At 42.2% G+C, this 23,997-nt stretch overlaps 1 protein-coding gene across 1 annotated transcript in view; it reads right to left on the reverse strand.

Annotated features, from left to right (window-relative positions):
• The window catches only part of LOC122790935 (protein Niban 2-like), a 1,255,142-nt gene that overhangs the window by 133,487 nt on the left and 1,097,658 nt on the right, over positions 1-23,997 (reverse strand). The window contains exon 8 of the mRNA XM_044058638.1: positions 11,769-11,931. Coding sequence (XP_043914573.1) covers positions 11,769-11,931 — 163 coding nt within the window. The remainder of the gene's footprint in view (positions 1-11,768; positions 11,932-23,997) is intronic.

Raw genomic sequence — 23,997 nt, forward strand, 5'->3', positions numbered from 1 at the left:
TAGCAACAAAGATAGCCTGATGACCAATAGTGCGGGCGTTAACCAAGGGACAAAACAGACAGTGCGTACATCATGGTCTGGGCCTAAACAGGTAACACAGTAAGAATGAAAATCTCTGTGATGTATTTGCTTTCCACAGGCAAGACAACTGTTAAAACTTTTTCTGACATCGGTTAGAGCAAGATAAAAGAATCCCCAATGGGGTACTTAGCTTTAGAAGACTTCAGGTTTGAAACTCGAAAAACGAACATTTCAGGTAGCAGCCGACCAGCACTTGTGAACTGCCTCGGGCTCCCGCGTGGCAAGAAAAGCTGATGTAATGGCATTGGCCGCATGTTTTATACCCCTGACATCATGGAAGAGGCGACAGCATCCAATGCAGAAATCCCAAGACTCTGGTATTCGGGCCGACTGAGGGCTACCTGCAGGCAGATAACTCAAGTGTGATGACTGCATCAGTGAAACACGAAGAACATCAGCAAAATTAATGCCCTTGCTAACAGGGGGGGGGGGGACTATCATCTAACCCTTGGAACTATAGACCCACAAATCCAAACAGCCTCATCTGCAAGTCCATGGAAAAAAGTTATGTACTCATCATAATGTTTCATGTTTGTAGCCCATCTCTCCCTTCATTCTTACACATGGGTTCGGAGAAGATCCTTGGCTCCAACTTGGCCTTTTTACAATCTCAAAGTCTTCTAGTTGGCTCGTGGCTAGGTAGGTATCCCACGGTGCACCAGTACAATCCCCAGATCGGCTTAAGGAAAAATACTCCTAAGTACCGTGGAACCAAAGGATGCTCTACCCCTGGAGGCCAAATCCAACTTGTAATGAGTAATAAATGTGACATGGGTAGCCCAAGTTGCTGTTGCACAGACATTATCCAATGGGACTTTGGCTTGAAAAGCTACAGACGTAGACTGAGATCTCGTAGAATGAGCCTTAATTTTGAAAGGTAAAGCCTTACCATCAGAAGAGTAAATGTAAGCTATACAGCTAGAGATCCAATTAGAGAGTCACTTTGGAATCTGGTAGACCTAATCTGGAGTCGGAGAAGGAAATAAATAATTGGTCTGACTTCCTGAATTCCTTGGTCCGGTGCAAATAAAAACGTAATTGTCTATGAACATTCAGCAGATTAAGTCTGTAGTCTGCTGCATTGGAATGATTGGGAAAGAACACTGGAAGCTCTATGGAATGGTTCTAAGTGTTATGGGAACAGACCTTTGGGACAAAGGATGGATTAGTACGAAGAGATTCTCTGTCTTTGTGAAATATAAAATATGGGGGGGGGGTTGACAGATATAGTGCTTGTAACTCCAAAACCCTTATAGCAGATGTGATTGCCATGAGAAAGAAGGTCTTCCAAGACAGACATTTCACAGGAGACAAATGGGCTGGTTGAAAGGGTGGAGATGTTAATTTGAACAGAACAAAATTCAAGTCCCACAAAGCAACCGGTTCCTGAAGGGGAGGTCTTAAAGTGGCACCTTTAAGGAAGGTTTTGCACATCCTACGTGACATCAGATAAGAATCTTGTTGACCCAAATGAAAATTAGAAATCACTGCCAACTGAACCCTGATTGCGGCAACCGCAGATCCCTGGTGGAAAAGTTCAGACAAGAATTCCAATACTACCGGAATAGATGCAGTACAAGGGTCAACATTCCTTTCCCCAGCCCAGATAGAGAATCTCTTCCACTTACTGGTGTATAATTTCCTAGTGGAGGGTTTATGAGATGTAGTCAGATATGGGTGACGGAGGGTGAGAAATCGTGAAGCCCGACTAGGGATGGAACTGGAGCAGCCAAGCTGTCAAACTGAGGGTGTGCAGGCTGGGGTGAAGAGAGCCTGACATATGCATCAAAAGATCTGGCACTGGTCCAGAGTCCATTGATCATCTTAATAGGTGAGGCCCGAGAAAGGGGAACCAAACTTGTTGAAGCCAGTAAGGAATAGTGAGGATCAGCTGACTTCCCAGCAGTTTCACTTTCCGAATCACCTTGGATATGAGAGGAAAGGGTGGGAAACCATAAAGAGACCCAAGGGCCAATCGTGAACAAGTGCGTCCCTCGGTGACTCCCCCAGAGGGGGGATGAGGGAGAAGTAGCTGCTGCATTTGGCATAGATCAGGCTGGCAAAGATCGCAGCAAGGCTGACTCCATCTGCAGAAAATCTGCTCCACTATTTCCTTCTTCAGAGATCACTCATGAGGCAACAAAATTGCCTGGCTGAGTTTTTCGGCTATCACGTTGGTTGTCTCCTGGATGTGCATTGCCACCAGAAAACACTGGGAAGATATCGCCCATTTCCAAACCGGAATGGCCTCCCGACAGAGTGGGTATGATCTGGTCCCGCGAGATACCATACTACAGACATGTTGTCCGACTGTATTGCAATCGTCTCAAGAGGAAGAAGGTCGTGAAGTGCTTGCAATGCCAGGAGCACCACCCTTCTCTCTAGAACACTAATATGCAGATGAGCCTCATGATCTTGCCATGTGCCTTGGACAGTCCTGCCTAGATAATGCCCCCCCACCCTATCTGTGAGGCATCCATGGTCACAGTGGCAATGGGGTTGGTGAGGGAGGAATGAAGTGCCCGTAGTTAACCGATTGTGTTGAATCCACTAATTGAGGTCCTTCTTGAATAATCTGTTAACAGAATGTGGTGAGTTAAGGGCAGTTGTGGGATGACAGAAGCCACTGAAGAATCTGCATGTGTACTTTGGCTAATGGCACTAGTAGTATGGTAGAAGCCATAGTCCCTAGAAGCTACAGAACAGTCTTGGCCTTGACTTTCCAGAGAGGGAGAAGACAGTGAATTTGTAGTACAAGATGTTGTGCCCTTTCTACTTGAAGGTGAGCCAACATGGCTACTGTGCATTTCTGCACCTATAAAAGTCACAAAATGAGAGGGCGATAAGACAGATTTTTCCCAATTTATAGCAATCCCCAATTGGGCACAAGTTTGAACAGTAGCGTCCCTTATCTGAAAAAGTAGATGCCTGGTGGAGGCAGTTAGGAGCCAGTCATCCAGATACGGAAACACCTGGAATCCTAAATGTCTCAGGTGAGCTGTCACTACTGCCATACACTTGGTAAAACACCCTGGGGGCTATGGTGAGACCAAAAGGCAGAGCACGAAAATGGCAGTGACTGGCTCCCAGCCAGAAGCGTAGATGACTCCTTGACATCCTGTCCATTTTTATGTGGTAGTAAGCATCTTGGAGGTCTATTTATCACATCCAAGTGTCTTTCCCTAGTAATAGGAGTACAGACTACAGTGTCAACATCCGGAACTTGTCCTTGATGGATTTGTTTAATTTGCTGAGGTCCAAGATGGGCCTCCAGTCCCCTGTACATTTTGGCACTAAAAAGAATCTGGAGTAAGTTCCGAATCCTATTTGGTCTGCGGGGATGGTTTGGATGACTCTTTTTGCAAGCAATTTGTTGACTTCCACAGTCACTTGATCCCTGTGATTGGGTGGAACATCCGGGATCCTCTTGGGGACATGAGGTGGCAGAGAAAAGGGTATGGAATAACCTCTGGTGATAATTCTTTGTACCCATCTGTCTTGAGTGATACTTAGCCAGGCTTCAGGATACAAAGAAATGCGACCCCCGACCAGCTCCAGAGAAGCACAGTTGGGCCCCACATCAGGAACTCTGATAGGGCCAGCCCTGAAATGAATGACTGCGGCCCTGGTTTTGCAATCCGCCCCTGCCTCTAGGGCGACGTCTACCATTTCCTCCTCCGCCTCCTCTGCCTCTGAAGGAGTCACCTTGTGCATCCTGGAAAAACCTCTGGGACTTCTTGAACCACATTTTACCATCCCTCTGGCCCTTGGGATACAGTCTAGAGGGGAAAGTAAAACCTACTCCCATGGCAGATTGTTTTTCTTTCTTGCTCGCACCGGGTGAGTGTGTCCTTTACCTTGGGTCCAAACAATGAAGAACCATCAAAGGGGGCGTTGGTAAAGGTAGACTTGAACAGCTCTGCAAAATTAAAGAAGCGCATCCAGAAGTGCCTCCTTAGGGAAACTCCTAAACTCACTGCTCTGCTCGCTCCATCGGCTGCATAAGAGATGAGCCTCATGGACGAGTTGAGAATAAAATTAAATGTGGACAACTGAGCAGACATTCTCGGGGATTCCCTCAGTGGATCTACCTTGTAGAGTCCTCCTAACTCCTTAAGGAGATCTCTCTAAAGCCTCGTAAAGTGTGTTAGGCAGTTCAGCGATCTAAGAGTAAATGCCACTGATGAAAAGATAAGCTTCCCGTATCTGTCAATCTTCGAGACTCTTTATTCGGTGGATGGACAGTAGTAGTCTCCATTAGCTCCTTTGTGGCCACCGCCACCATCATGGCATCTACGGGAACACCCCTTGACAAAAATTTCTTCTCCTAGGGAGCTGACAGAAATTTATTTGGTCTCCTGGGGACTGGCTCCACAGCATCAGGAGTATCCCACACCTTCCAACTAACAAGCTCTAACAGTTCGTCAAAAGGTGGAGACACCCAAGAGGCTGAAGGTTGAGACCCGAAAGCCTTCAGGCACAGACTCATCAGAAGGGGTAACAGTGGGCCAAGCCACACCACTGCTTAAGGATCTCCAAGATATCTACAAAGGAGACATCAGAGGATGACTTGGGGGACCCTTATGACTCTGAGGTCGGTGTCTGAAGTAAGAGACATCCTGGGAGTTTACATGCTTCCTCTTGCATGTCCTCTTCCATGGGGGCTCCTCAGAAGGATATTACGGGTGAGGTCTCGGAAGAAAGGGGGCCACCAGCCGGGGGCCCCTCCCAAAGCTTCAGGTCTCTGCTGTCCAGAGAGGGAGTAGGTGCTGAGACTGTAGTTGCCAGAGGTGGAAGAGTGTTGGTAACCCTGGTTGGAGCTGATGATCAGGACAGCACACTCCATCTCAAATGCCAACCTCTCTGGCTCCAAAGACCTCCCCGGCTCTGAGAAGACAGAGGACGCCATCTGCTCAAGAGCCATCAGCTCTGAGACAGATGTAAGATCCAAGCTCACCCTAGCCGACGCAACGAGAGGAAGGCGCCGAACCAAAAAGGTCCGATTCCAAGCATCCCTGTCGGGGCAGACCGGTGAGCTTTGGCTCCTAGACACCACGGACAGCACTGAAGGTGTCGGAGTGGAACTCTGCTCTGAAACAACCTCAGGCCGAGCTGGAACAGAGGGTTCCCACCAGTGGTACTGCGCACTCCGGCTCCAAAAGTCCAGCATGGCTCCGAGGAGGAATCACAGAAGGGATAACGGACTCAAATGGCCCCGGAACCAACTAGGTTGGAGCCAACAACATTTTAAGCAAGGCAGATGAATTCAGGAGTCTCAGCATTAGTCTCTCCACATCTTCTGATAAGCTCCTGGAAGATCTGACAGACAGTGTGGGAGATCGAGATCTCTGTAGTATGGGAGACCTTAATGTAGGGGAGACTGGTAAAGGATCCGTAGACTGGCTCTGATGCCTATCAGTGGTTATAGTAGAAAACTCAATTGGCTCTGAACTCAGTGGAACCAAGGAAGCAGATTTGTCAGTTTTAGAAATTTTGGGAGGTAGCTCCGATGCACCAGCCGGCGCGGGGGAGTGCCTCTTAGACGGTTTAGATTTTTCCTTTTTAGATCCATGTGACTTAGAAGAGGAAGAGCTAGCCAGACCTTCCTCAAAGGAGGGCTTAAGGAGACCTTTTAATATAAGTTTATTTTTTCTCTCTAGCAATACCCTGGCACTAAATGAGTGGCAAAATACATGTGTTTCCTATAAATGGATGGCCCCAAGACAGTAAACACAGTTACTGTGGCCTTACATTATAAACATCTTCTGTGAACATTTCACACACTTTTTAAATCCAGAGGGCTTATGATCCTTGACCTCCTTAGACATCTCACAAAAGATTAGCCAATCAGACACACAGAGAGGAGAAAAGAGAGTGGGAGGGCTAGGTCCTCTAACTTAAATGGGCCTAGCCCTTAAAGTACTAGAAGATACACAACCACGAAGACTAGGTCCTCTAACTTAAACGGGCCTAGCCCTGGTTAGAAAAGAAGGGAGAAAACCTAGATCCTCTAACTAAAATGGACCTAGAGGAAAGAATTGGAAGAGACAATTTTAAACAGTCGCACACTCACACTGGACAAAAGAAATTTCTAAAATGTCAGAGATAGAAAACGAAGGTCGTAAATCCATTCTAAACGGAAATACAACTATGTGGAGAACTCCGCAAGCAAAAGCTAGTTCTTTTTTAAACTAAGAACACAAAGAAATCGGATCTAAATTTTACAAAGCACTGCACACACAGTCTAAACAATGTGCAAAGGTGCCTACAACCTCTAATAATCAACAATATCCAACTACTAGGAATATAAATATATGGCACAGCCCAGAGATAAATTAACTGGCACACAGGATACCAATGAGAACGATAAGGTCAACGGCCAACTGTTCTCAGAAAACTTAACACACAGGGAAATCCCCAATAAATGCTCATCTAAATACATCAGTGACAACAGCAAAAGCTATATAAAGCTAAATATGAAAAAAAAAAACAGGACAAATTAGCCAAAAAAAAAAAAAAAAAATCAGCAAAATGTGTTAGACTTGGACATTGCAAAGAAGAAGCACATCCAAACTCGTCAACGCCGCAAATGAGATCTGGGGATTGTACTGGTGCACCATGGGATACCTACCTAGCCACGAACCAACTAGAAAACTTTGAGCTTGTAAGGCCGAGTCAGAGCCAAGGATCAGCTCTGAACCCATTTGTAAGAATGAAGGCGAGATAGGACTACAGAACATAACTCATCATGGCCCTTATCAACAAGGACATAGGCGACCACCAAACTGTAGACCACACTCTATTTAACCTAGTAGACTTATTTGAGAAAGTCAACAAAGCCCCAGATGAAGGTTAGACAGTGCATACTGCCTATCTTGATGTAGCTAAGGCTTTTGACACAATCTCCCACTCGGGTATCATTCAGAAACTCTCCTGGCTGGGGTTTAACCTTGCGTCACTAGATGGGCAGGCAATTGGCTCACTGACAATACACATACTTTCAAAGTTGGTGACTCCACCTCTACCAGTAGACCAATCGCCAGTGGCATACCACAAGGATCTGTGCTGGGTCCTTTACTGTTTGGAATCTACTTCTCAGAAGGCCAGGGTAAAGTAGAAGGTCTTTGGCTTAACAAGTTCACTGATTATTGCAAATTAGGTGCAATCACAGAGTCCCCGAATGATATTAACATATTACAGGAAGGGCCAACAGACAAATGACTGGTGCCAAAGCCACGGTCAAACTAAATGCAAAAAAGTGCATTACCCACTTTGGCAAAGTAGAATTCTCTTCTAATTACAATATTGACAGCACCCCTCCAAGATTAAACCCAGTGATGCATGATCTGATAACACAGGTAGAAAGCAATCTGAACTTTGACCAAGAAGCCTTCAGAGTGGCAATGAATGCCTTCTACATTGTGCATCTCTTAAGTAAGGGCATCCCAGTCAGGTCTAAGGCTGTTATAACTACACTGTACTTTACCATCAGACCATTCTTAAGAGTACAATGCTCCCTTCAGCATGTACCTCACCAGACACCTGCAGCAGCTGGAATGACTACAGAAGTTCTTCAATAAGAAAATGCAGGGCCTCCAAACCATGACATATGTGGACAGACAAAGCCCTGTCACTGTACTCTGTACTGTATAGGCTGCTGACAAGCAACTTGTGCCTGGCCTACAGGACAGTCTCTGACACTGCCCTGATGGATATGTTGCACATCCGCAAGTCAAATGGCACAAAAGATGCCCACTCTAGGGATCTTAACCTACCCTGTGACATTAACGGAACATGCTGGAGGCAGATACATCTCCCAGAGATTGCCAATACTCGGGAATAAACTTCCAATTCACGTGAAGGAGAGCTCCTCACTAACACTATTCAAGCACAACCTGGACAAATAGATTGGGAGACCACAAATTCACCCCAGTGTTGGCACCCATTCCCTCATGGACAAGGGTAGTTGGTGTTTATCACCGACTCACTCTGCAAATTACGTCCATCTAAAAAAGGACAACTGAGGCATCTCAGGATTAACATGGCTAGGCTTGTTTGGACTCTGAGGCCACTAGCCGAGTAACCTCCTATGAACCTAGTACAGCGGCACTGGTGTCCAAATTTATCTCTGGTAATTCAGGGTAAGGAAAGATCCAGAAGCACTGGCAAAAATGACTGGGGCTTGCTTGGGGGAGGAAAGATAAAGTGGCCTCTGGTCTGCTTTATTTTCACTTGGGATGCATACATAGTTTATCTAATGTGTCAGGACCCCCTGTGATTTTTACATGTTAAATTATGCAGGTACCCCAGGATAAATAAAAAAATAATGCATGTAAGTGTAACATGAGGGCAGGATCAACACACTTGCCTCCACAATAATGCCATTTGCATGCATAGTAATAGAAGGCTTTGGAAGGAAAAGATTCTCTTCAACAAAAAGAAAAAAGAAAAAAAAAAGTAGCAAGAACCAACACACCACAGAAATGGCCAAGCCATGTTAAAAGGGGTCTTGGAGGCCAAAAGACCCTCCTGCTGGCACCATATGGTAGCACAGAGGCCAGAGAAATCTAGCATAGGGAGGCACTGCGGACAAGTACACCTCATGGTAATACTTATTAAAAATTAGCTTTTAAAAACAGTACAGATCACATCAATATTCCCATCCTAATATATTACTACTTAGTAGGATAAACAACTGAAAACCTGGGACGAAATTCTGTAAACAACCAGTTACAAGCCCACATTAATCTTTAGACTTTAGCGGTCCTATTTATTTTGCTCTCTTCAGAATTTACACATTTGTTGCCTTATATGTTCATAGGTGTTTAAAAGGTCAATGACCACAAGGGCCTTTTTAAGCCTAGCCATGTATCCCAAATCCCTGACAAGTTCTGATACCCTTGACAAGTGTAGGAAGGGGCTTCGGAGATGAAACAATTACAAGCAGGGGCCTGGGAAATGAACCGTTTACAGGTTGCCTGTGTCCATTTGAAACATAGGTGCCAAAACATGAATGAATCTCCTGTTCCCCATCCAATTGTCCAAGCTGCACTTGAACTAGGTTAGGGAGAACTCTTCTTTACATGGATGAGAAACTTGCTAGAGAGAAGGGGTAGTCCCTTGGTTACATACCTGTCTCTCCAGCAGGTCCTATTTATATCACAGGCAAGATTGAAGTGTTTAAAACAGGTAATTCTGGTGCTGTTTGTTTTGTGGATATGCAGGAAGTACATCAGAATGAGGTCTGACAATTTTCTGTATGCCAGGCATAGATCTCCCCCCCTTCAAAAGCCTGTAGGAGACTGATTACAAGGATAGGGCCTTAAGGCAGTCTGTATAGGACATTTTACTTGTGTCCTGTATTATTTAAGTGAGGAACCTCTGTCGACATTCCAGTTGTTGGATATGCCTGGTTAGGTACATACCAAAAGGGGCACTGTACTTGATAGGCCTGATGAATGACAAAGTGGAACAATGACTTACTTGGACTTAGATATCATACCTTTGTTTATAAGCTGTGCAAACAGAATTATTTCCTTACTACTGTAGACACATGATGGTGAAATGCTAGATTACTGTCTGTGTGTGTCCCTAAGTTCCAGACTACTGGGTCATTTCTAAGGAGTGTGTTATCAATATGATAGTTACCAGGGATAGGACTTCCCAAAGGATACCATTATGCATTTTTTGCCATCTAGTTTTAGTCCATGACTTTGACACCAGTTGTCTGTATCAGCCCTTCCTGGAGAACATTTGTGTCAGTTTGGGATTAGTGACAGCTCCTAATTTGCAATTATCTCCAACTTTAGTCAGCCAGAGACCACTGACATTGGCCTTGACTTCAGAGAAATAAATGCCTAAAAGGAGCGGCCCTCTTTGTAGAAGTAGACTTCACCATTCTAACTTCCTGGGTCCTGTTTGCGAGTCAGCTGGCTATCCAGCGGGTAACATATGGGATTGTATCCAACCTCTTGATTTTGCCAACAATGCCAGAGTGGGATATTGTGTCAAATGCCTTGGCCAGGTCAAGATAGGCAGTGTGAACCACTCTGCCCTCATCCATTTGCTTTGGTGACCTTCTCAAAATAAGTCCATCACACTGAGTTGGGTCCGATGTCTGGTGGTTTACTACATCACTATTGATCATTTCCAGGACAATTCTTTCCATGGCTTTACATTTAAGACTAGTGAGACTTATGGGTCTGTTAATGACCCACCTTTGTGAAGAGGGATAAGTGTTGCTGCTCTCCATTCATAAGGCCCAAAACCTATTTGGCAGCTATAGTAAATAATTTCAGATGGCCTGATAGGTCATGTTTCATACTACTTGGAAGGCATCAAGGGATATTGTCTGGGCCCGATGGTCAACAGGCATGGAAACAAAAATGAACATATCCCTTGTAGCAGCTGGTAGCACAAACTGCAAGAAGGCATGTGGTCAAAAATATTCCATGGAAGGTAAAATGCAATTTTTTTCAGCAGAAATACACCACATATTAAATCTCCTAAAATTAGTATAATTGTGAGTGTATACTAAAAAACTCAGCCACAATCAAACCTTACTCAGCTATGCGAAGCCTATGTAGTACCCTCAACAATGGTATGACTTGACCTGTAAATATGACAGGGTATACAGATTTTAGAATAGTGCTATCACCACCGTGTGAAACTGACATTAAACCACCAGCCATCAGAACTGTAGAAAAGGTGCTTGCACTTCTGGAATCATGACAATTGTGTACTTCAAGTCAATTATAACCTTTTAACAACATGATTAGTGAAGGGTCATACACAAAATCTGCAGAACACCACCTGCATATGCAAGTGCTATCATCCCAAAGTAGTTCTGGGTAGTAATCAGAGAGGGGAGCTTATGTGGTGGTGAGGTGTCCAAATATGCTTAACTCATTCAAGTCTACAACACCTTTTTTGCACACTTACAATTCACATCCACAGCTGCTATGGCTGGCAGACCTTTTTTTTCAGTTCTGGCTTCTTTAAGTGACTTGCCAGCTAATAATAGGCAGCATTAGAAAGGGCAACTAGTTATTAACAAAATGACACTACAATTGTTAGTCTAGGGTGGCTTGCAGTAGAAAAATCAATGTGTCACTTATTTTTTCAAATTTTCATAAGTGAGAACCCTACATGTTAGTGTGTGATATGCTATGGTAGGAGACATAAAACATTTATTTTTCCATGTGATGTTGCCAGTTGCTCGTTAGTAATTATGAACAAAAACAGTATTTCTTTATGTACTTAAGACTTAAAAAAACAATGACTTGCAAACTGTTGGATGACATCTGGTGAAACCTTGGATGCCAAGAAACCTGTCTTTGATAATATGCACTGTAAGTTGCCCATCCTGAGAAACATTCAGTGTTACTGATTTTGCTAATTATAAAATTGCACACATTTTCATATTTCTGTACTTATCTAAACATGCATTCACATATGAATTTCTTGCTGCCATGTGAAAGCTTATGTATGCTTAACAAAAGTATTTCAGCAATATACATGTAGGTTGTACAGTCTCCAAGATGTACAAATAATTGGTTCATAAAAGTATTTACATTTATTTATCTTTTGCTTTTGAAGTAGAGTTTTCAGAAAGTATTCTGGAATGCAAGGCATGTGTCAAAATGTCCTCTCTCTCTTCCCCTCACCCTGTACCCAGGAGCAGTTACCTTTAATCTTGTTTGTCACATGTTCCTTGGAAGTGATAATTTGGTCCATGTCTGTGCGGAAAGCACTTTCCATGTTGGTGCTTCCATCTTCACATCGGCGAACAAGAATGTCGTACTGGTTTTTTATCTGGTCTTGTACAAGTCTATACACTGCATCAGATATCTGACATGGAAGGAAACAATCATTTTATAAATTGCATTAGTTCGATTGCAGGTCCTGATAATTTTTACAGTGGATGCATGAACTTCTTGCTTAATCTACAACTTCCTGCACATTAATGAAACAATGTTATGTATTTATTTTACTTACAAATGCTACAGGATACTTCAAGTAGAGCATTTAACAATTCTCAGCATACTTATAGAAGGACCAGTGTACGACAACCTTGAGTCTCAGGTTTAGCAGCTAATCCAGGGCACGGTCAGCCTAACTAAGAAGAGAGTTCAACATCCAATGTGACTGTCCAATTTATGGAGGGTGGTTGTGGTGTGGGGGATAATCAAAGATCGTGCAAGAAGATATTCCACAGGAAAAAAAAAACTGCAACAAGTGTCATCTACATCTACTGGAAGAGTTGGAAGAATAAAGTGACATCAAGGCATAAACTGCACCAGCAAAACAAAGGATAGCTATTCCCTAGCTTGGCTCCAACCAAATATATTCATGTTCCACCTCCTCAATGGATGGGATGGATGAGACAGGCAAGATGGTGTGCCCTTCACATGAAACTGGAGTATACCACCTCAGCTGGTGCATGCTGGTTCACACATCCACTGCACCATGATGTCTTCTGAGCTGCTACCTAGTCATTTCAGGCAACACCCCACTGCTATCAAACAGATGCATTCTCTGTTACGTCTTAAAGCCAAGACGTAAATTTACAGAGATTAAATTTTTACTGGGCTTAGACCACATAACATAAAAACATATTTTGTATCATCACCTGTCCTCAATCTAACCCATAATCTCTTCCAATAGTAATCAACTGCGTGTGCAAGTGTGTACATGTACATAAACCTCATAACCCCTTCTGTGCAATATCCCCCCCTTGTTCTTCCACCTTAAGTATATTACAGATGTAAATACACTGACATTGCTTACCTCCTTGTAAGTAAACACTGTACATTTATTACAGCAACTGTTCCTTGCATACATCCTAAACTGGGCCTGAAATTAGCCACTGCTGTCGATGCCTTATCCCAGCAAAAATACACAAATATGTAAGACTGCACGCTTATCAACAATGTAAAACAAAGAGAGGAAGGTGCCAGTGGTGTACAGGGGTCTCAAAGAATGGATAGGAGTGCTCCCAAGGGAAACACAACCAAGTGTACTCACATGCACTGCTACATATGCAGTGTTCTATGATACACTATTACTATGACAAGTGTTTCCCTCATTAGCACAGCTTTGAGGTTTTTTTACTTGCAAAAAAGCTAGTCAACAGAAAATCCTTACCTAGAGTCAACTTCATGATCAGCAGCTGGAAATTATTCTCAGCAATCTGAAATTACATTTCAGATTCCAATATTAGCAAGCTAAAAAAATATTACAATAAATATATTTGCAATGTACTTAAAACATGTTCTGCAGAAGTCAACAAGACTTCTCATTACATGCAGAACAAGTCTTTAATGCCAATCTGTCCCCTAAAGCACATTAATCTTCTCTTTGGTATACAAAATTAGCTTTGTGAGTTGGTCAAATCAAGTGATTCCTTTCTGCTACTTCACATCTCCAAAATTCAAAGAAAGTGCAAAAGCCTGTCACTGAATGTACAGGAATAACTTTATGAAACCCAAAAAATAGTGTTTTATCAGAAAAAATCTTTTAGCACAGGTTTTATTTACATACAATAATAAGTCACAGAAAATACAGCTGAAATTAATTTAATTCATGGAAATGTAACAGAGGACTTGTATGACTTTTGCAAACATACAAGGTATCTTTAATTACAAGTATTCCCCATCTATGATGCCATCAGAAGAAAACGGAAGTTAATTCCAACACTCAAGATCCTTTCTATACAAAACAGTGCAGTAAAACAAAAACATTAAAATTGTTTCAACTTTATCAAAATCTGAGAACATGTCAGAAAAGTAAGTTCAAACTAGGGAGCATTAATCAATTATCCAGGAATAACTTCCTTACTTGTGTACGATAGGAGGGGAAGTCAGGTTCCTTATATTACTGATTAAGTGTTCTAATAAATTTAAGAGGAATCGCAAGCATTTTACTGGCATATAACTTGGTTAAGATAACTATGCACAAATAGAAAATGTTATGTATTTATTTTCCAAAGTTCAATTTCCATTTACTAAATCTACAGTCTTGAGTGCAATGACTATTACTACTCTCATTTGCTCTAACATTCTATATAATACATTCAGCTACTGATAAAAAAAAAAAAAAATTCGGTATACTTGCTTTTTGCTTCAGCTGAATAAAATTATGTCACTGTCTACTTGCATTCTAAATCTTTGACCAGGGCTGAAACTGAAAACGGGTCTAATGAGATAAGGGTCGTAACCACAGTTAAAAAAAAAAAAAAAAAAAAAAAAAAAAAACTAAATAAAATATTTCATCCCTCCGAGGAAATCACTTAACCACATCAATACTCCATGACTGCCTTTCAAAACAGACACTAAGAACTAGCAGACCTTAATGTGGTTAATGAAAACCAAGTGGAACAGATGTTGGGGTTTGTTGACTTGTACTGTGTGACGCACGATACATATACATATTTGCATGCAGTCACCATCAAACATAGCCCTGGGAACAGAATTAGGCATTCTACTTGAGTGGCAGAATTTCTAGCAGAACTATTGTCCGCAGTTCAGTGATGGGAGCTGTCAGATAAGTAAGCAGGGCATAAATACATCACTCAACAGGAACAAATATAAAGACAAAAGTAGTTTAGCAAAAAAAAAATCTAATCATTTTAAAGAAAGCCAAGAATATTCCTGGAAAAGGGGTAGCCAGAACAAGTTCCCAGCATCACAATGGCATGAATATTTCAATGCATTTAGAAAACAGTTGACAGGGCAAGAAAACAAAGAATTAATAGAACAGGATTTTTAATATCTACTACACAGTGAACACATCCTATCTAAATATGTAATACACAAATAAATTCAGCATTGTTCATCTATTTGATAGCCAAGTAACTGTTGATCTCAGAAGATCTCCTTTACAGCCACAATCGCAGCAAACATCATAGAAATACTGAGTGTATAAAGACCAAATAAGATAAATGAAAAGTCATTTTTAGGTGGGGGACAAGAAGCCAACAAATTCCCTAAGTGTAGAGTTTTGCTACCACACACTTCCCTTTATTATTACCAAAAATCATTCTATTTATTAAGTAAATGCTTTGCCCTCCTACTGTTTTATGATGAATGCTGTGCTAAATATCTACTTGCACACATCAGTGTAGACAAGAACGGCATATACAATGATATACAGAAAAATCGGGCAAAATTACTGACATGACAATACTTGCCTAATGGAGAAATTAAAAGATAAAAGCTACTCTTACTTATGCAAGAAACTTCACAGCAAGTCCTTGAGAAAAGCTTATGCAAATGATGCCATGTAGCTGTATAACTTCACCTTTACCAGTAAATCAAATTTTAATAATGATTTAGAGTGGTATGGCAGTGACTGACAGGCTTCTGTAATGATCCCTGCAAAGAGCCTTCATTTTTGACTACTCTCCTCCCTTTGGTCTCAATCTGACACAACTGTGGTAGTGTTTAGGAAAAAACATGATGGTTCACTGGCTACTCCAAATAGCCCAAATTGTTTGCAATCATCCTCATGCTTCAACCTCAGGTTATGTATGAAATTGTGACGGACAGACCAGTAGACCAGTTCAATTACCCAGTTAGTAAATTAAACTAAGTATAAACATAACTGCAGAATGTACAAATGAAAGCAGGTCTTCAAGAAATGCTTTTGTAGCAAGCGAAGTTGCTGCTACCATTTTACCTTTAGCCATATAACTGCCACTGGTCTCTGTGTATTGTTACTCTACCAAATAGGATTACTGCCCTCTTCTGCTATCCAGCATGCCCTTCCTAGATTTTGTGGGAGAGTACTGCAAAGGCAGCAAAACTACTTCAACTGCTGGTCAGGTCCTTGTGTGAATATAGGGGATCAAACCAATTTGATCAGCATTGAAAGATCTGCCAGAGTTGTTTAACTTCTTGACATTTCTAAGTCCAAATGGTGCCATCAACAAGCTCCTTCAAAAAAAGTGGGTGTTTTTTCTAGTTGGGAATTTTGGTGCATGCGCATGAACTCAGAAGTCATCAGTGCAATAGTTTTAATAAGATGGGAATGTGGATCATGCCTTTAATGTACTTTATAAATCCATTCTCCCACTTAGTTTACAGAATTTTATACACAAGTCAAGCTACCACTGTTTCTTTGCCATTTTCTTTGGATACCACCTGACCAGTGAAGACCTACACATCACACAACAAATATAAAAAGTCATTACTCAGGAAGCCTGACACCATGGCACACTGGCATGGAGCTCTATGACCCAGGCAACTGGAGTTTGATTAGTTGCCCTGAAACTGGGGGAAACAAAAATACACCAGGGTCATCATGCTCCAAGAGGGTACTTCAAGGTGACTGACATCAACAGGCTTGCTGAAGTAGGGCAATGGGAGGTGTAGTGACTGTGAATGGCCTCAAAATCATTAATCTCAACACACAGTTTCTCACAATTGCCATGTCAGGGATTAAAACTCCTAACTAGGATGTTACACTATAGCATTACGCAGTTATTGCATGCTTCACGGAGCTTACAAGTCTAATAACTGGCCAGAGGGTTATTTCAAGGTGACTGACATCCGCATGAGTGCTAACATGGGCAATGGGAAGTGCAGTGTGTGTGAATGGGCCATAAACCTTTCCTCTGGAAACGCACACAAAAATAAGGGGGATGGTGGGTGGGTAACCTGGACTGCAACAGTGAATACACTCTAACATCTACATTTATGGTAAGTGTACACAACTGTACTATGTTCTTCGTGTTTCACTGTTGCAGTCATTACATTTGGGTTGAGTCCCAAAGCTATGGTTGGGGGGCTGGAGCTAAACATCATTAGGAACGGCTAAGAGGCCCTGCAGAACCACAGTGGTAAAGCCTGCCTTGGATTTAGAGTAAAGAGGCAGATTGTAATGTTTTGTAAGGGTATGCACTGAACTCCAAGTAGCAGCCTCTAAAATGTCTTTGGTCGGTACTCCCCTGAGAAAGGCTGCAGAAGTGGCTGCAGCTCTGGTTGAATGTGGCCTAATGCCCTTAGGCACTGGTTTGCCATGCTGTGAGTAGCAGAAATGAATGCAGTGACTTATCCACTTTGAAATAGTCTGTTTGGAGATGGCCTTTCCTTGTGATGCTGTAGCATATGCCACTAATTGTTCGTTCTGAAAACTTTAGTTTTGTCCAAGTAGAATCCAAGTTGTCTGTGTACTTCCAAAGAATGCAGAATTTTCTCCCCCTTGTTCTGTGTATTTGGATAAAAAGTTGGCAAATTAATTGTTTGGTTAAGGGCTATACTGGATACCACCTTAGGCATAAATGTAGGGTTTGTTCTCAGAGACCCTGTCTGGATAAAAAATGATAAAGGGTTCCACAGCCATGAGAGCCTGTAGCTCTGAAACTCGTCTTGCAGAAGTTATTGCTAGGAGCAGAGCTGTTTTCCAAGTTAAGAATGTTATATCCGCAGTAGCAGCTGGCTCAAAAGGAGGTAAGGTGAGCTTTTCCAAGACATAACTGAGGTCGCATGCAGGTATTGGCGTTCTCCTTGGAGGCCTTAAGTTTTTGGCTCCTCTGAGGTACTGCCTTAAAGGATGAGAAGAGACTGGTGGCTCTGTATTGTAATGAGCCGAAATGGCAGAGGCATGAATTTTAATTGATGAAAAAGATAGGCCTTTGTCCAGCATCTCAGTTAAGTATTGCAAAATCTGAGGAATATTTGGGACTGCTGTATCACTTCCTTGAGCTTGGTTCCAAGTGCAAAATCTCTTCCATTTCCCACCATAGGACTGTCTAGTACTAGGCCTTCTGGCTTCTAAAATGACATCCATCACAGCTTTACTGAGAGGTGTGGTTTGTATGGCTACATTATCCGCCATGCTGCCAGGTTTAGGGTCCTGAGTTGGCTGTGCAGAATCAGATTGTTTTGCTGGGACAGTAGATTAGGTATTTGAGGTAAGGTCCAGGCTGGGCAATGGGACAAGTTCCTTAAGATCGGATACCAGTACTGGCGTGGCCAAGTCTAGGGCAATCAGAATCATTTTTTGTTTCTCCTGCCGGACCTTTAGGAGTACCTTGGGGAGGAGAGGCAGTGGAGGAAAGACATATACTGATATGTTTGTCCAGTTGAAAGATAAGGCATCCACTTTCCAAGCATGTCTGTGTTAAGTCCTTGTGCAGAATCTTTTTAGTTGATTGTTTTGAGGGGAGGCAAATAGATCTATGTCCGGGCTTCCCAATTTCTTTATCATGCTGAAGACTTGTGGATCCAGGCGCCACTTGTGAGGATCCATGAGGTTTCTGCTTAGTTCATCTGCCAGAGTATTTTCCTTTCCTGGCAGGAATTGTGCCTGGAGATGAACTTGATAAGTCAATGCTGTGTCCCATAAAGCCAAGGCTAGTCTGCACAGGGGATAAGAATGAGTGTCCCCCTGCTTGTTTATGTACCACATGACCATGGTGTTGTCCAGGATGAAATAGGTCCTTGAAGGCTGTCAGGGCATTTTGAACAGCTAGCATCTCTTTTTGATTGATATGCAGATGCTTTTGGTTTGTGGACCAGGTGCCCTGAATGCCTCTTCCTGCCATGTGTATCCCCCAGGCATAATCTGATGCATCCGTCGTTAGGCTCTGCCTGGCTGGCAGTAGTGAGAATAGCTGTCCCTTATTTTGGTGACAAGCCTTTGCCCACCATAGAAACTCCTGCTGCAGGCAGGGAATTAGAGTAATCATTGTTTCCAGACTGTGGCAATGCTGTGTCCAGACACTTTTTAGGTACCATTGAATTTTCCTCATATGCAGTCTTGCATATGGAATTAGTAAAATGCAGGATGTCATGAAGCCCAAACCCTGCAGAATTTTTCTTGCAGATAACTGGGCCTTTGTTGCCATTTCCTTGAAATAGGTAGTCAGTTGCCTTTGTTTGTATGGAGTGAGATAAGCCATCTGGGCACTTGTATTTAAGCTTGCACCCAGAAATATTATCTCTTGAGAGGGTACTAGCTTTGATTTCTTTTTGTTAACTGTGTACCCTAGGCATGAACTCTCATTACATCAAGTCAGTGCACTCAGGTGCATCTCCTAGTACCTCCCTACTGTGCATCTCATTCATATATTTGCTTATCATTAATAAATCCATGCTATTCCCACATACCATCACATTAATATATTTTTATATTTTTATACAGCAGACATGACAGTTGTTGACAGTTGTATTGATGTAATCCCTAGTATATCATTTGTTAGAACTGTAATTTTTATTTTTCATTTTAAAAGGCTCAAGCCACGCCCACTGGGAGTTAAATGTATACACTCAATAGAGCTGTACTGGAAGGAATGAGTTAAAAATCATATCACAAACATCAGATGCTGTAGAAGAATGTCCTTGTTCTCTGCTTGTATGAGGCAGTCCAAGTAAGGATATATTTGTATTCTTCTTTGTCTGCAGTAAGCAATTACTGGTGCCAGGCACTTTGTGAAGACCCTGGGTGCAGTAGATAAGAAAGGGCAGTGCATAGAATTGGTAATGCATTGAACCAGCCTTGAATCTTGGGTAACTTCTGCATGATTGTCCGATTGGGACATGCAGGTATGCCTATTGGGTCTAAAGTCAGGAGCCAAGCCTGCTGCCCAGCATGGGCAGAAGCTGCTGTAAGGTTAACATTTTGAATTTTGGTATATCCAGGAAAGTGTTTAGAATAGATAGGTCCAGCATTGGTCTCCATGCTTTGTCCTTTCTGGGTACCAAGAACAGTAGAGTAAAATCCTTGTCCCTGCTCTTGCTGTGGCACTTGAATAGCCCTCATATGTCCATGAGAGCTGCGACTTGTTTTTGAGCCTCTGCCCAATGATTTTTTGTCAGGTCTGGCCAAACGTTTGCCCTTGGCAGGGTATGGAAATGAAACTTGTGGCCTTGTGACACTGTCTAGAACCCATTTGTCCTGGGTTCTAATGTGCCAATTTTGAGAAAAAAGTGCTAGTTTTCCCCTAAGGGGAAGTCATTGGGACTGTTTCCTATATGATTGTGATTTGTCCTCTCCACCTTTGGAGGTAGAAGCACCCCACTGCTTAGGCCTGTAATATCCTTGTGGCTGTGAACTGCCTCTAGGGCGTCTGGATCTGCCCCTTCGAGGTCTGTCTGAGACTGGAAAGGAAAAATTATTTGTAGACCAGTGTCTGCTAAATCTAGGTGGCTGTACGTGTAAGAAATCCTTGACCGTTTGCATAGATTTAACTTTGTCCTCCATTTTCTTTAACACCTCTTCTGCCTTAACACCAAACAAGGTATCATGTTGTAAAGGAGCATCTAATAATTTTGCTTTAACATGGTCAGGCAGATTTTGTTCCTTTAACCAAGCATGCCTCCTAATGACAGAACCCGTAACAGCAGCCCTGCAGGAGGCCTCCAGAGAATCAAATCCACATTGCAAAGTATGTTTTTTCCAACTTGTTCATCTGCATGCAATAAATCCTGCATTTCTTTGTTTTCTGCACATTCAGAATTTGCCATCATTTTCTGTTTAAGCAGTGTCATGATATATTGCTGATATTTGAGCATATGAAATTGGCAATTTAAGGCCCTTATAGCCGAAGTAGCAGATGTGTAATTCTTTTTTCCCCATCTATCCAGAGCCCTAGAATCCATGTCAGAGGGGATGGGATTTTTTGCAGTAGAAGCCTTGACCCCTTTTGGACCTTGAGAAATAGTTTCTGGGTCTGCAGTAGGGTTTTTGAAAAGGAATTTATGAGAGTCAGGATCCCTGTGTAGTATCTGTCCGGCATAACAGAAGCTGGAGGTAGAGAGTCAGGGGTCAGACTAGACTTCGAGAACACATCTACAATGTCCAACACAGGTGGAATAGCTAGAGGCCTGTGCTGAGGTAGTACAAGGAAGTCTGAGCCTTTTCTTAGATTCTGAAAAATCTTGACTCTCCCAGTGGAAGTGCTCCCTCATGGTATGCAAGGTTTCCCCAAAAGAGTAGTCCTCAGGAGGAGAAGCTGAAGGAATTGATTCTTCAGCATCAGAATCCTCATAGGGGGGGAAGAAAGTATTCCTGGTCAGAAGAGGAATCAGAAGAAATGGAAACCAGATCTGAAGATTCATAGTCTGTCTCTTGCCTATGCCTCTTAACAGGAGGGGGATGGGAACCCCTGATCAAGGTAATTAAGTCTTCGGCCATTTTGAGCATCTGTTTCTTGGGCATGGAGGCCTGTCCCTGTGACTGGTGAACTTGTTTCTTTACCTTTAAAGGTGTTTTAGTCTATCTTTGAAGTCGGTTTAATATATAATTGCTTAGGTCTGAATACACTCTCAGAAGCTGATGGCTGCTCAGCGGCTCCGGACCCATCTGGGGGAATAATCTCAGAGGCCCCAATACCTCAAGTTTCCTGCATCCTGGCAGACTCCACGTGGGAGTCGGTAGCGGCCATCAGGGGCTGTGAAAGCGCCTCATTGAGAACCAGTGATTTGCTTAGGAGAAGCTTCATCATCCGTTTTGGACCTCGGTTGCCTGCCTTTCTTTTTCTTTGCATTTTTTGTGAACTCCGGTAGTTGGATGGCTATCCGACAACATTGTATAATTAAATCTTCGCCCAAGACAGCTTAATGCAAAATTGTACCAACACTTAATAGTGCGTTGGTTAAATCTAGCACAAAACCGACAACTAGCAACATCGTGGTCAGGGTCTAGGCAAGGAATACAATGAAAGTCCCTATGAGGTATTTGCTTCCCACAAGAAATACAATTACTAACTTTTTCTGACATCGGTCTGGAGCAAAAAAAAAAGTTTCCCCAATGGGGTACTTAGCTTTTAATGAAGACTTCGGATCTAAAACTCGAACACGAAAATCTCAGGAGTCTGCCGACTGGCACTTGCGAACTACTACTGCTTTGGGCACCGCGCGGCAAGAAAGACTGAATAAAATAGCGTCGGCTGCATCTTTTATACCCCTGACAACCTGACGTCAGGGAAGAGGTGACAGCAACGGACGCAGGACCCAAGACTTTGGAATTCAGGCCGACTGAGGGCAGCCTGCCAGCAGGATAACCCAAATGTAATGACTGCAACAGTGAAACACACACACATATATATATATATATATATATATATATATATATATATATATATACACACACACACATATATATTATATACAGACAAAAAGACAAAGTACATGTATATTGTGTGTATATATTATACATATATACATACACACACATATATATATATATATATATATATATATATATCTATATATATACACACACACACACACACACACACACACATACATATTACACGAATGCACACACAATTGGCAGGTGTGGAGGTACAGCTCGTTTTTTAAACTAGCTCAGATTATTGCTTGGCATATGCATACTACCATGTCAACATATGCAAAGTCAGTGTTTACTAGTTGACGTTGTGATAGTCAATATTTGAGTGTTTAGTACACCCAGATATATATATATATATATATATACATATGCATACGAACACAGGAGCTGGAAATCTTTTACTACATATAACAAAGAACAGACAGAGAAAGTATTATATACCTAATCAAGGAAAGAGAAAAGCAGACACTAGAACTATTATATGTATTTTCATTGATTCATTTGAGATGCTTCAGGATGACAATGGTGAAGGCACTGAAGCAACATAAGCTGAGAAATAAAAAATAATCAAATGCTTATGGTGAAATTTTAAGTATGAAAAAAAAAACAGGTCTGGAAGACACATGCATAAAAAGGACACTGTAAAAGGTTCATGTACATCTGTGTGTTTCAGGCACAGTGTCTTTAAGGCACTACTACTGCAACCCTGTGTTTCCTGAGAATGGGGGCTTGCAGTGATAATGCCACTGTGCAAAGTGAAAGGGAAAAGCAGTGTCTAAATACTGCCTGATGCATGAAACTCATTCACATCTGCTGGCAGTCAATGAGGTGTCTTTTCCCTGCTGCTGGCAGGCTGGACAGCAATAGCCTTGAACTTAAGAGGCCTGGTTAATTATATGTGAGAAAATATTTTGTGCACTGAAGTAAAGCAGCTTTTTTTGACTTGTTCAGTTAAAATAATTCACATATTTAAATTACTTAATTGTGACACTGCATATTCAGTTCCATGAATAATTTGCATTGAAATGATGCTGCTGTGTTTGATCTGCTTTTCAGTTGCTACAGAACTGAGTCAGACAAATCAGCCCACACAACTAGAGCTGCAGTCAAACATTGTTTCACAATAGTGATGAATGAGTTAGCAAGCTGCTTAGGAAATCTGAACACTGCTTGAAGACTGCAGTGTATTGTTTGGCAAGGGCAAGCCATGACCTCCAATCCTCAGCATCGCTTTTCATGCATCTTTTTTTCCTCCAATAGGTGCCAGCAGTGAAGTGGATACAACTATTTCACTTCTGCCTGATACTGACCAATCATTCCCATCTTTCCTCACTGGCTACTCAAGTGCCTAGCCTACTAGTTAATCACTGCTTGGCTAGGGCACAGTCAGTTCTTTATGTCTCTATGCTACAAAGCAGAGAACTGTAAATCAAATTTGCACTGTTTGATGAGCCTCTGGACTGCAGAGCACATACATTTCCAGAATATCTTGTGCAGCTACTTTCCTAATGTATGCTGCTGAAGTTATTGCTGCTCTTGTGGAATGTTTTTATTGCGTCTTGTGCAGCTTCACTATACCTACCATCACAAAAGATACCATGGGGCAACCATTTAGGACAGGATCCCCTTACTAAGTGGTAGGTCTTTTTCCCCACTTCCTGAATGGAACACAACAGTTAATCTGTGTTCCAGAATTCTTTGGTCATTATAGTACAACATGCCCATCCACAAGATTCAAGTAATGTTCTTAGTCATTCTGATAAAAAATAAATAAAAAGAAAAGAAAATGGCTGCTGCACTCAAGCTATCATCTCTCATCTCTGGCACCAGTAAACTATT

The sequence above is a fragment of the Protopterus annectens genome, chromosome 16.part0 (assembly GCF_019279795.1).
Source record: "Protopterus annectens isolate FY-2018-M chromosome 16.part0, PAN1.0, whole genome shotgun sequence".
Classification (NCBI taxonomy): domain Eukaryota; kingdom Metazoa; phylum Chordata; order Ceratodontiformes; family Protopteridae; genus Protopterus; species Protopterus annectens.